This window comes from Triturus cristatus, chromosome 9 (assembly GCF_964204655.1).
Source record: "Triturus cristatus chromosome 9, aTriCri1.1, whole genome shotgun sequence".
NCBI lineage: Eukaryota > Metazoa > Chordata > Amphibia > Caudata > Salamandridae > Triturus > Triturus cristatus.
The window spans coordinates 1,137,135,846-1,137,149,345 of record NC_140592.1 but is presented as its reverse complement, the minus strand read 5'-3'; the positions used below and the strand labels follow the sequence as shown (position 1 = coordinate 1,137,149,345).

Sequence of the window (13,500 nt, the reverse complement as noted above, 5' to 3'; positions counted from 1 at the left end):
CCTGCACGCCATTCATCTATTTGTAGTCCCCTCTATATTGTACCAGCCAGTTCATGCGGCCATTTCTTTAGGAAAGACTCCCCCGCCCACTGTTGTGTTTACTAACTGAGGGCACCCGCCATGGCTGTCAGTTTTGCAAGGCCGGGACGCCCCTTTGCTGGGGCAGCTGTGCGCTATACAAATCCGGCTAACATAACATAACATAACATAACATAACATGTGTGGTAGAGAGCGCATCGAAATGCTAAACTCCGGGCTTATATGTTACATTATTCTGCATTTGAGGAGGTTTTTCAATGTTAGGTTTTGTTTTTTGTGTTTTTTCATCGCTGTGCTTCTGATCGGATTCTTCAGGACTGCATTGTGCAGTATCTTATTTGGCTAATAAAGGTCCAGAGAGACACCTAGTAACAGCCTGTGGTACTGCACCCTTTCCCTGCTTTGTGGATTTTTTTTAATTGCTTATGCTACTGCTGGGAGTCCGAGACTCCCTTGTGTCTGGCACAGTAGAACAGTTAGAAATCTATGCACCCACTTTTTCAGAATGTTCCTCTTTTTGGGATAGTGTGTACCTATTTTCTAAATGATCCCTCCACTGCAACAAAAAAAAGCAAAAAACATTGTCAGTTAGAACGCCAATAGCTCTAACTTTCACAAATGCGAGACCGATTGCATTTCAAATGCCTGTTATTTTTGTAAACGTTAACCAATTCCAAATATTTAGTTCTGTCTTTTCTTATTCAATATTTCCTCTAACTCTACATCCTTTATTTCTTTAATGATAACTTGTCATTAACAATAACTTGTCAAGCTGAGCAGAAAAGGCTTACGGAATGGCTTTGATAAGCTGGTGTATGGTTCTACTTCTGGAAATAATATTTCACAGATTGTATTTGAGGTTCTCTTGGAATTAACACCTAGGTACCAAGAATGAGATATAGTGCCCATTATAAGAAATATTTACTTCCTTAGAATGGTGTATTGTGCATAGCTTAGTCATAGCCAGGGCCATTGGAATTATATGGCAGGGGAAGACCAAACTATGTGCCAGGCTTACTAAATTATATGTCAAGAAAAGGCAAAGTATGCGGCGCTATAGGGCACATTGTTTGACAGTATTACTTCTTTGTTTTGTACATTTTACACTGTCTTTACAAAGATTTCACCACATTAGTACAGGTTTAACGACCAAATCTAGCAATAGACTACTGCAAGATGACCAGTCAACCTTTGCAAAATCACTTCCACAGAGCGGAAACACGCTGTCATATTTTTAGTAAACTTTGTTCCCTTAGAGTTACAAACAAAATGTTGTTTCTGTCAAAATCTGTAGATTATGCAGCAGATGATGGAATATGTAGCAAATCCTTGATTAAGCAGAAAACGCCACAGAATCGCATAATCCCAGTTGCCATGTTCATAGCTCACATGCAGATGCTGTCTCTCCATATTCTGAAAAGCCGTCACTCTCATTGTCCCTTATACAGAATTGGTGTTGTAATCTTAGACAATTTGCATAATAAAGGCAAAAGTACTGGAGGTTTTTTATCCCGTGCAGGTTTCTGTCTTTGCCATTTACTGCAGTGGCAGGGTCAGCTGGTGCATAATAACAGACCCGCTAACCTAACTTGGTCTTGGTGAGCGGGTGGAGTCATGGCGAGTGGGTCTTTGAACCCCTGCTCTATCTAAACAGCAACAGCTGTCCTCCTCCACCGCAACCAGGAACTCATCTGCTGGCGCCTCCCACCTTGGGGGAGTTTAAGGGGAGCCAAGCAGTGGCGGCTCCTTCGCTAGGGCACAGGAGCAATGCCCCACTGCTCTCTGAGCAGTGCAAAAAGAAAAAATTAAATGATAATAACACAATGTTATTAGCATTTTATTTTTCGGTACTGAGGCAGTTTTACTGGGCAGGGTGAAGCAGGGCTAGGCTGTCATCGCAGCCAGCAGAGGGATGAGTGGTTGGTGCACTTTAGTGGGCATGTCGGGTTAGCTGGCCATATTGGGTCAGTCAAACTGTCATGCGCACCTAGCATGTTCTCCACCTGACTCTATTGCATAGCCTGGGTGAAGAACATGCATAGACTCCCACTCCCTTTCAGAGCGCCGAACCAGGCCGCTCAGTTTAATCACAACGCTGCTATCATGCTTGTGACAGTAACTTCGTGCTGGGCCAGGGGAGTCGGGGAGTCTAGGTGCTGGCGGGAGCCAGAAACAGAGGGAGAACAGAGGAGAGGCGGCGGCTAGCATTCAGCAGATACGTTTTTTTTATAAACCCCGCCACCGTTCCCTATCAACTGCCACTGGAGCCAAGCTGTGGAGAGCCTCACTCCTGAGCAGAGAATCTCTTATGTGCAAGGGTCTCTAGCTCAGTGAGTAACTATGCTTCATCACTATCTGGCCATGTGATGAGGCATGACACAGTGCGTCGTGCGGGGGCATGGTGCGAGTAGCATGTCTGCAATGACCCGACACTCTGATTGCAGCGTTGTTTAACAGTGTAATATGCCATCTATTTTCCCAGCGGTGGTAAATAATACAGGTGCTACCTGCATGTGCTTCATGGCCAATGCCGACATTTCCTATCCCTGCTCCAGGTAGCCCAGGCTCTTGGCTCTAACCTGACCAACACTGTCTCTATGTGTGAGCCGGTGTCACTTCCAGAAGGGCGGAGCTAGCTGGGGAACAGTGAAGCTCTGACCTTTGTAGAAAACCTCGCATTCTGGGGGTCAATCACAAAATGCAGGAAAGAAAAGACTAGCACATAGTGCTTCTCCACAGACATTTGACTGCTGAGAGCTGCCTGCCCCCCTCCCTAATAATACTAGCTCACCCCTGCCCTAGGGTTGTGAAAGAGGCTAAAGGCATCCTTCAGACCTCTAACTACTGAGTTTGAGTTCAGCAACCAAACTATCAGCAAACAGAGCTCATGTGAACAAAAATACATATATTCATGACCTGGGGGGTTGATGTATCCATAATGCTAAATTCTATTCTGTACGTTCCTGGCAGTCTGCTACCATCGCTATCACTGCGTTTTCTTGCGATCCCCATGACGGGGCGGTCAAGTGGCCTATGTTTCTGTGACTCTTGCCCCCTCATGCCCAGAGCCACTAGAATTATCCAGCAGGGAAGCACCAAATTATGCGTCAGGCTTGACTAAATTATGTGGCAAGAAAAGGTCAGTTATTCGGTGTAACGCAGCACATTTTTGATAGAAGTAATTCATTATTTTGCTGTGTGGCCAAAAATGTCACCTCATTAGTATCAGTTTAAGAACTAAATACAGAAATAAGCAAATGATAGGGAGTGACATGACACCATCAATGCCTCCAGAATATTTGGGACGAAACTGATCTCGCTCGTATGGACTGCCTCTGGCTCACACCGAAGATGATGGTGGCTAAAAGCAATTTACAACTGGAGGGAGCTGAATTAACACAGCACCGAAGCAATTGGAAGAGAGATATGGACTGGTGTATGCAGGCGGAGAGAGTGGCCTACGCAAGCAGGGGTTGTATGAACAAATGGGCTCAAATATGGGGGAATCGAGAAGGGTATCAGGGAGAACCACGTGCTCCTATATAGGATGCCTATGGAGCTGCTTGGGGTCACGTGCGCCTGGACATTGTCGCTGCCTGTGATTTGTTGGGTGTTTTCCTGGGTTACAGAGGCCAGATGGCAGTTGTCACTGCGTGCCTATGCTTTACCACTACGCTGCATGCCGCTTAATGTCACCATGATTCTCTTTGATTTGTATGCACAAAAAAAAGATCTTAAAAAAAAAAAAATAGGCAAATGAAAAATAATTAGTTAAGCCTTCCACTGTTTAGTAGCTTTGGATCCATTCGAGCTCGAAACTTATTTATTTTTTGTTAATATCTGCAGATTATGCAACAGATGATGGATTTTGTGGCAATCACAGCAAATCAATGACAATGCAAAAAAGGCTGCAGCCGCAGAATCGCATCATTCCAGTGGCCTTGCTTATATGTCAAGCATGCCTCAGATACGGTATTCTGCTAAGCACTCTGCTGCCTCTCGATGCCAAGTCTCTGCTCTAAAAAAATCTTGTCTTAGTTGATTGGATTTCTGGAGTTGGACGAGACAATGCTTGTTTCTGTTCTGCCTCTGAATTCCTTTACTTCTGCATGCCATTGTACCTCAGGAACTGTAAAAGCAGACATGTGACGTGGCTGCATGCACTGTGCGGCCAACATTCTCAGACCATTCCACTTAGAAAATCTATGCTGACGACGTTGCAACATATGTCACGTAATAAGCTTAATTTTCACAAAAAATAAGTGCATTTCAAATGGAGGAAAATGGCAATTTTTGTCAATCCTTCTTATGATGTCATCTTCACTGGGTCAGCTGAGCCACTGAATATCAGGCACGGATTGAGTCAGCATCCAACTCATAGGAGGGAGCATCCAACCGGTGTCAGCTTTAGGGCGGTGCAACCGGTGCCAGAGCACCAGGCACAGAGCTGGGGGGGGGGGCTGCATTTTGAAATAGCTTATGGGTCCAAAAGCACATGCTGCAGAGTACCTTGTACCTTTTGTGTCCAGGACGATGTGCTGAACAATAGAACTGTTGAGATAACTCTGGTGAATAATGTACCTGCTAAGGAGATCTGTGTTTTGTCTCATCGCAGTTTTAAATCAACATAAAGTAGCATAGAAGGTTCATGTGCCTGCTGGAATGCATGTGTAACATGCAGATCACAGATTTGCTTTTATCAGTTGCTCAGTGAGTTACTGCATTTGCACAGAGATCTTTTTGTTGGAAAAGCCAACATCAACCAATGTGTTATGTTTTGAATCCTGAGTTCGTACTTCTCCAGACCAGGCACTCTTAACATATACTGTCTACCAGTATGGATGACATATGACTCCTACACCTTGCCGTTTTTACTGCCTTGCATAACATTTCCCATACATTGAGTTCTACACTTGTATGGTTCACTGTCTCTGTATAATGTGTGTATGTGATGTTAAGTGCTCTGACACCCTCCATTGGCATGTGTAGCTCCATAAAAGAATTGACATACATGTGAGAGGGTTTGTGGAGAGGTGAGGGACACTGGTGGATCGTCGTAGTGAGGGAATTTGGGGATAAGGAGGTCATCGGGTGCGCCAACATAGATTTCGTACCCGGCGCCACCAGAGCTAAAGCCGGCCCTGCATCCAAATACTCAGCATTTAATAATTCCTTCCCAGAATCACAGCGTAGTTTAATGAAGAGCATTTCAGTGGGGGACCAAGTCCCTCTCCTTGACTAATGAAGAGGGTTGCTGTGTCTGCCTAAGAGCTGCAGTACAGTTTGTGTGGTCTCCAAAATCTCATTCAGTGTTTTATTATTAATTCCCTTAATTTCTAAAAAGGGACTTTGGGCTCGTATGAGCTCATTCTATATAATCCTCTCCAGCCCATACTCATCACATCGCGGTGCACGGAGAATGAGCGGCGGGCTCGCTGTGCGACCATTGTGACCACTTCCGCCTTTCTCTGCCAATTACTGTATGTACTGCTCATGGACCTCAGAGACCACTGCCAATAAGGGATTCAGGGAAATGTTTTCAGGATAAGCTTCAACCTTCCATCAGATTGAAGAATGTGCTCTTCCCTCCATTGCTTACCTTTTCAAGGGCTCACCGGCCTGTCAATCAGGGAATGTGATTACTCATTCCCTCACTTTTTAATTTATGCAGTGCAAGCCAGACACTAGTGTATAGTAGAGAACTGTAAAAAGATAAAACAAATATATAATAAAAGTTTAGAACTGTAAAAGGCACATGTTAATGCCACCCCTTATCTTCAAGCTGTGACCTCTATGGAACCAGGCACATACATTGAACTCAGGGGTCTTTGCAGAGACTGCTACAGCTGTGGCAGCTGATGTGGCCTTGCTAGTGCCTGCCCCCCTCCCCCATCTCACAGTTTCACGACCATTTGCAGGGCACAGCATGCACTATGAACTGTGTTTCCTTGACTCTCCACAACTCATCATTTCCACCAAAGAGGGCTGAAAATTCTAAGATTTTGCTGAAATCGCAACATGCCCAGCGTTTGTTGCTACTAGTTCCACTGCTCAAGGTGTAAAAAAAACATAAGCGCAACTCACCTATATGTGCACCTTCTCCAGCGTTTGTTGGATTTAAGTGAGAAAAGCACATCTACCTCTCCCCCAATGTATGCACTCTCATCAATGTAAGTGGCATTAGATTTAAAACAGCAAACCCGATCCATCCAAGACATGCATTTGCCCAATGTTTGGGGGAGGGGGATTGGAATTAGAACAGTAAACCCTCGCAACCCCAATAAATGCATGTTTTCAGTGTGTGTGGAAATTGAGCTACAACAGTTAACTAGACCCCACCAATATATGCATTTTCCTCACTTATTGTGGGATTGGAGTTGGAAGGGCAAAGTTCTGCACTTTCACCAATGTTTGTGTGTATGTAGTTACATTATTACATATCACCCTCCAAGTTTGATTTTTATATAAAATATAAAGATTAAATTATCAATTTTTTAAATTTATTAGTTTTGTTTTTAAATGTTATTCAATGATTACTCTATATTTATTATTTATATTTTTAAGCTAGCTAATACATTTATATTGTATTAGATATTTGTTCAACATTTTTATACTATAATAATTGATATTATAGAAATATATATATTTTTTAAATACTGCATGTTTGTGGTCTATATTTTGGTAGTCTATATTTTTGTATCTACTATATTTTAATTGTCGATATCTTTCTATTCAGTGGGCCATATATGATAAAACGGTGGTCACAAAGTCATCCCATTTTGCATAAAGACTTTTGGCAGACACTAAATTATTTTTAAAATCGACATGTGTACTAAACGGTAACCTCATAAATTAATAATCCAGAGGGCCGGGTATCAGAACGACCTGCCTAATTAATATTAATTAAGCACGTCACAAATTGCAACTCTCCCCAACTGGTTGGAAGGACAGGTATGGTTGCCTGGTGTCCGTAGACCACAATGCTAGTCGTAGCATTTCTAAACTGAAACTTTTTTACTTTTTTAAAACAGCTTCATTTCCTTAAGGAAACAATTGTGCTTGAAAAATAAAAGTTTTCAGTTTTGAAAAACTTCAGTGAGAGTTTGCAGGGGTATTATGGTCTGCTGCCTGCTTCCCCTGAAGCTGCCACCGGGAGAGGGTCCTAAGGGGACCATTTCCTTTTGCAGATAAGTTATGACCCCGACCTGGAAATCATGAATTTACCAATGGTTTTCAATCAGTTCGGGTCCCAAACCATTGATGCATAGGATACTGATTCAATAACCAGAAAGGAGGCCCAAAGCTCTCCCCTTCCAACAGCAGAGACATCCTTTAGATGCTCTTTTCTCCCAAGGACACCACAATCAATTATTTTGTGTGCAGATGAACTTTGCTTCCTCTCGCTGTGGAGGTAGTAATCTTGGAAGGAGGACACCTGTTTTCTAAGTTCTTTTTTGTTTTTTTAGCATTGGCAACTGTGAACACTATGGGCCTCATTTATGAGGTTTTGTCGCAGGGCAGCGCCGCAGGAAGACGGCGAAAGGAAAGGGAAGGAATGCGCTGTATCTACCAGATAGAATGCATTCCTGTCCTTTTCCCCTGCGCCCAAGCACAATGGGCTGCCGGGCCCCAATGCAGGCACCTTCCCACCATGGTGCAAGGGTGCCTGCGTTGCGGGGCTGATTATTTTTGTGCAGGAAAGAAAACCTTCCTGCACAAAAACAATCACAAGAGGAATTTTACTTTCTCTCTGTGTGCTGCAAAATGCAGCACACAAAGAAAAAAAAAACGAGGAGAAATAAAGATATTTCTCCTGGTTGTGCCTTCCTTACGCCTCCCCTGGGGAGGAATACGTTTTTGGTGCTGCCTCAGATTTACGATTTCTCGTAAATCTGGGACAGTGACAAAAAGCCATGGATGTTGCTGCAATCGCCCCCAGCAACACCCATTGCATGCCCCTTCAACACAAAAAACTGCGTTAAAAGGAACAATATTTACGAGGCAGCATTAAGCTAAAAAAAGTGTCTTAGTGCGGCCTTGTAAACATGGACCAGGCTCCTGGGCCACGGAATGTCACATAAAGTGACGTTCCGGCAGCCCAAGCTGCCTTATAAATGAGGCCCGAAATTTCTTTTTCATCAATAGAAGTACTGGATACCATCACTAATAATCAAATATTCAGTACAGTACGCCTTTGTTGCCATTAACCGGTATACCATTTGAGTCTGTGTAGATTCCACCATGGCCACATTGCCGCTACCCAGAGAGACGCAAGTGTTCTTCCTTAGTCTAATGTCCATCCCCCCACCCATCCTCATCATGCTCATCTTCCTCCATCTCCCGGGCAATCATCCAGTCATTTCTCATCTGTCTTCTTCACCACTGGCCAGCTCTGCTTGTGCATTCAATCTGTTTCATCTCTAGGTGTTCCTCCTCTAGATCAGTGTCCATTGAACTAGGCCCTAGAGCAGTGCTTAATTTGAGCCGGTGGTTTCCGGTGCTCAGCACCGGAAGTTAATCCTCAACACTGGCGCTATTCATGAGCACCAGTTCAAGACACACTCATTTATGGGGAGATTAAGTGATTAGCACAGAATCACAGGATGTTGAGCCAACATCGGGACACAAACCTGCTTCCTCAGCTCCAGAGTCAGCAGCTCATGACATTATGCCACATCCTCTCTCCACTTTCATGGTTAGTAGTTGGTTCTGTTTTAGGCAGCGCTAACAGAAGAAATGGTCTGGTGCAAGCTGCCTCCTGACGAGAGCTCCTGCACTTATGTTTTTGCAAATTAAAAACTGCCCTAGCAAAGCCCTAGGGAAGCCCTAGCGAAGCCCTAGCGAAGCCCCGCTTGCCTCTCACAACATTCAAGTAGCTCTTTTCCTAAGGAAGAATATAAATCTGGCTACTTAGCAAGAGACCCACCGGCCCTTACACCTGGGCTTCTAGACTAACTATTCCCAACGCTCAGGCAATTAATGCACGACATGAACATCACTAGGGGAGCTGCGGGATTAACAATAATAATGACAGCAGTATCATTATTATTATTATTATTATTATTATTTTGTACTATTATTATTATTATTATTATGTTGTATTATTACTATTATTGGTTTTGTTGTTATTATAACAACAATAATAATAATAATAATAATAATAATAAGTATTATTATTATTATGATTATTGCTAATAATAATAATAATAGTTACAGCAATAATAACAATACAAAATATGTTTATTATTGTTGTTGTTATTATTATTAGTAGTAGTAGTAATAATAATAATAATATGTCTACTAATAATACTGATGCTAATAATTACATCACTAATAACAATAACAATAATAATTAAAATAATTAATGTAATGCTGATCAGAAAAAGTGTCTTTGACATAAACATAGTTCAGTGGATGGAGCACCCGCTGCTAATTACAGGTGGACAAGCCACTCAAAGCTGAAGCCCGGCACTGGTTGAATGTCTGGCTGTGGCTTGGCCCTTGTTCTTTGAGGACTCATGAGTCAAACAGAGCCTAGCTAAGTATTCTAGGCACTTTTCGACCCCCTTATCATGAACGCGAAGCATTGTCCTTAGGGGGTAAAAGAGAACAAGGAGGATATATGTATCTAGGGGCCGAAGTCCACAATGTGTGGCAAAAAACCTGGTCTCGAATCTGACCTTTCTCATTTGATCAAATGGTGTGATCCTACACACTTCACTTTATCTCACTGCGCCTCGTTTTGACTTTGAGTGAGCGTCAAATTTGAGTCAAGCTTGATGGACTTCAGTTCAGGATGGGTGCTGTAGAAAAACCTCACTTATAGGTGGTTTGACAAACCATAATATTGCTCCACCTACAACAAATACATTGGCCTAATATACAATGCAATTGACAAAGTGTCATCTCTCGATTCATTTCTGGTGATGGTATCAGAGAGAATCAATTAAAATGTAACCCAGAGAAATCGGAGATAATCTTCTTCGTCTTTCCATCTCGGGACGAGTGGCAACAATGGTGGCCTTCAGATATGTCATGTCCCCAAACCTCGATAAACACGGTCAAGAACTTGGGGGTCAAGTTGGATGACACCCTGTCCATGAAAGCTCAAATCCAAGCAGTTGCAGGATCCTGTTTTGGCCTCCTACGAATGATCAAGAAATGTATCCACCTATTACCTCTCACCCATAGAAAGACAGTGGTTCAAGCTCTCATTGTCTTCAGGTTGGACTATGCTAATGTCATATACATGGGCCTCCCAGAGTACCTACTAAATTAGCTTCAGGTGGTCCAGAATGTGGCCGCCAGAGCGGTTCTCATGCTTGGACCTAGGGCTCGGATCTCTTCTCATCTGAAGGCTCTGCATTGGCTGCCGGTCCAAAACAGAATTCGCTTTAAAGCTCTAATCTTGGCTTTTAAGGCTTTACATGGTATGGGCGCTCACTATATTAGAAAGTGAGTTCTACACCATGTCCCCGGAAGAACCCTGAGGTCATCTTCTCAACAGCAGGTGGCCGCTCCCAATTTTTCCCGCGTTCGGACTGGCAGCCGCTCCTTCCAAGTTCAAACTGCCCGTGTTTGGAACTTTCTACCAGTGTCACTTAGACTGGTGCCTGAGTTACTCTCTTTCAGGAAGAAGCTAAAAACCTGGCTATTTCAGCAACAACTTTAAATCTTTTTCCTCTTTCAGTGATAGCAACAGTCCTGTCCATGAGGTTCTCTTAGCGCCGGGACACTCTTCCTGAGTAGCTGCATGCTCTACAAGTACCCTTTAACATAACATAACAAAAAGTCAGGGCATTAGGGGTGGGGGAAATTCACGTTTAAAAACTATTACTTTTAACAGATGTCAATGCAGTGCTATAATCTAATGTACTAAATGGAACCTCAAGCATTCAAGAAATAAACTATTTTTAATCTGATAGAGTCCTTATCTTATTTTTCCGTTTTGTGTATCTTTTACACGACAAATCTTTTAAAGGCTTTTCTCATGGTTTGGCTCTTAGACTTAAGATACACTCGTTCCTCGACTTAGCCTCGGTTCTCCCTGTGAACATTGTGCCTTGCCACCTCTACTGTTCAATAAAATACAACATCTTATTTTCAGATCGGATAAAAAAGTCCATCAAAAAATACAACCATTTAAAAAAATAAAATACAAAGTCTTAAAATAATAGAATCATACATTTTTTACAATCCAGCAATTGAAATCATTATTTAAAGATTATAATTATAATTCTGGAGGACATTGGTCATACTCACAAATTTAAGCCTCATATGCCATGCACCATGTAAAAACGTGAAAACAGCAAAAACTGTTGTCGTGTCAGTAGCAGTTTTACATATTCTAAACGCATTGGTACGATTTGATATCCCATAGAAGGTCAAAAAGGCACAATCCATTTGGCTCTGGTTTTTGATAAGCAACGCAAATTAACAATAAATGTTGCTCTAATTCTTCAATGCAACAGCACTGAGGGCACAGTTTTAACTTAGTAGGGGGTACCGAACAAGAAAATGTAAAGGTGACTGTAGGAAGAACTCCATATCTAACCTTCAAGTAAAGCGATCTTTAAACATGGGGGTGAATAACATCTAAAAATGCCTCAAATAAAAAATACACTTTTATGGTACAGGAAAGTTTCTGATCAGCTACCAACGCAGACAGATGATTCACTTCATACTATGAAGCAACCCCAAAACATCTCCTTTACGATGGCGACTACAGGCGAATGAATGGATGAAGGATTCCGCCAATACTCTCTCGAGCCTAGGTCAATCAAATACCTCTCAGCATGGTTTAGCCAGAGAATCCTGTTGGCCTCGAATCTGTTTAATGCATCACTAAGTGCATCTCTATACAGCATCCCCTCTACTGTTCATATCAGTGGGCACGGCTTTTAATCAGGAGAAGGCTAACACAATATTTCATATTGCCAAGTTCAAGATACTTCTTTTAATTATCTTGACTTACAGTGAGCACCTGATATCCGAGTACCAGGAGACAATTCACTTTGTAGTGGGTACTATATAAAAAAAAAAAACATTATTTCTTATATGACCAGTCTAATAATTTAGGGTTGTCATATAATTTAAAGTAAAGTTGTGGTTTAAAATTACATTATTAGAAAGGCAGGCAGTACAAGCAGCTGAATTTTTTGTCTTTCTTCTATCTCTTTCTTTCCTTTCTACGGCACAGGAAGAAGACAGAATCCCATTGGCAAACACCAGTTTCCTCGGGAGGTAAACGTAATGGAAGAGATGCAGTTGATCACTTTACTCGGGCACTCTGCTTCAGGTTTAGTACTCAAGTCTTTGCTACCCTGCCTGTGTTCACTGTAGCATATTGAGACTATATGCACTAGGACCCGTAATGTTCTGGGGCAGACTTGAGACAGGAACTACTAAATAGGCAGGGAAGTGTCAGGGTGTGGTCAATAGTAAAAGTATGATGTAATGTTCAATGTGAGAGTGTATGCTGGGTAATAAAGTAAGGTTTTACTGCAGCTCACGTGTGGCGTATTTCATCTGCATGCTTCAGGGCTGGGGAAGACGCTACATCTGGTGACGAGAAGGGTATATGTGTCCAGAAGAAAACAAGACTGCTCTCCCTGACAGTTTCCAACAACACAGCAAACTGCTTGTGCATGCCATGTGTGCCCAAAATCAGTGCACAGCAGTCTACGACCGGCACATGTGTAGTCAAAGCCCTGCTTCAGGCTGTACATAGCCATAGAAGGAGTAGCCTTCAGAGGAGCATATTCAAAATGCCCGCCAAGAAATCGCCTTTGAGGTCGCTGTCAAAGACGCTGCACCCAGAACTCAGAGCAATATTCATACAAAGCAAAGACAATGGTAGGGATAACCAGGTACGAAAAACAGAAACCCACTCACTGTCAAGGACAAGTAAAGTACTTTAAGACCACTGATCGGACATGGAGACTCAGATTCTAGCAACGTGGGTGTTGCATGCAGAGGTTGCCAGTCGCAGTTGATGGGACAAACGCTGTCCGAACAGCACGTTCTCTCAATGGCAGCAGAAGAGACCATGAAGTAAGATGCTGCCATGTTTCTGTACCACCATCACCTTTCAACATTTCTAAGAAGCAGAACATTGCTGCCAGTGGACTCCGTGGATCGAAAAATGCAAAGACTTCTTAGATGCACTAAAAGAAGAAGATGATCAAATACTTAAAAGACCTTGCAGGTGACGGGGTGAAAGAAGTGCTAAAGTAGATTCCACAAACTGAAGCAAAATCATACAAAGAGGTAAAAGAAGCGTTGGCGGCCATGTTCAACCCAATGCTAAATGTCAACTATGAAAGATACATCTTCAACCAAGCACGACAACAGGTTGGTGAAACAATGGATGAGACTTGATACACTAATTTTGCATTGCCAGTTCTGTGACTCCACCAACAAAGAAGCCATGCGTTTCAGAATCCTCAATGGCTGCTTTTC

The 13,500-nt window shown here is 42.6% G+C and overlaps 1 protein-coding gene across 2 annotated transcripts in view; it reads left to right on the top strand.

The window, feature by feature from the left end:
• LTK (leukocyte receptor tyrosine kinase) overlaps positions 1–13,500 on the top strand; it is a 583,144-nt gene that overhangs the window by 459,396 nt on the left and 110,248 nt on the right. Inside the window, exon 11 of one of the 2 annotated variants that reach the window (XM_085627069.1) lies at positions 12,239–12,337. The exons of the other annotated variant lie outside the window; for it this stretch is intronic. Coding sequence (XP_085483195.1) covers positions 12,239–12,337 — 99 coding nt within the window. The remainder of the gene's footprint in view (positions 1–12,238; positions 12,338–13,500) is intronic. 2 annotated transcript variants of the gene reach the window in all.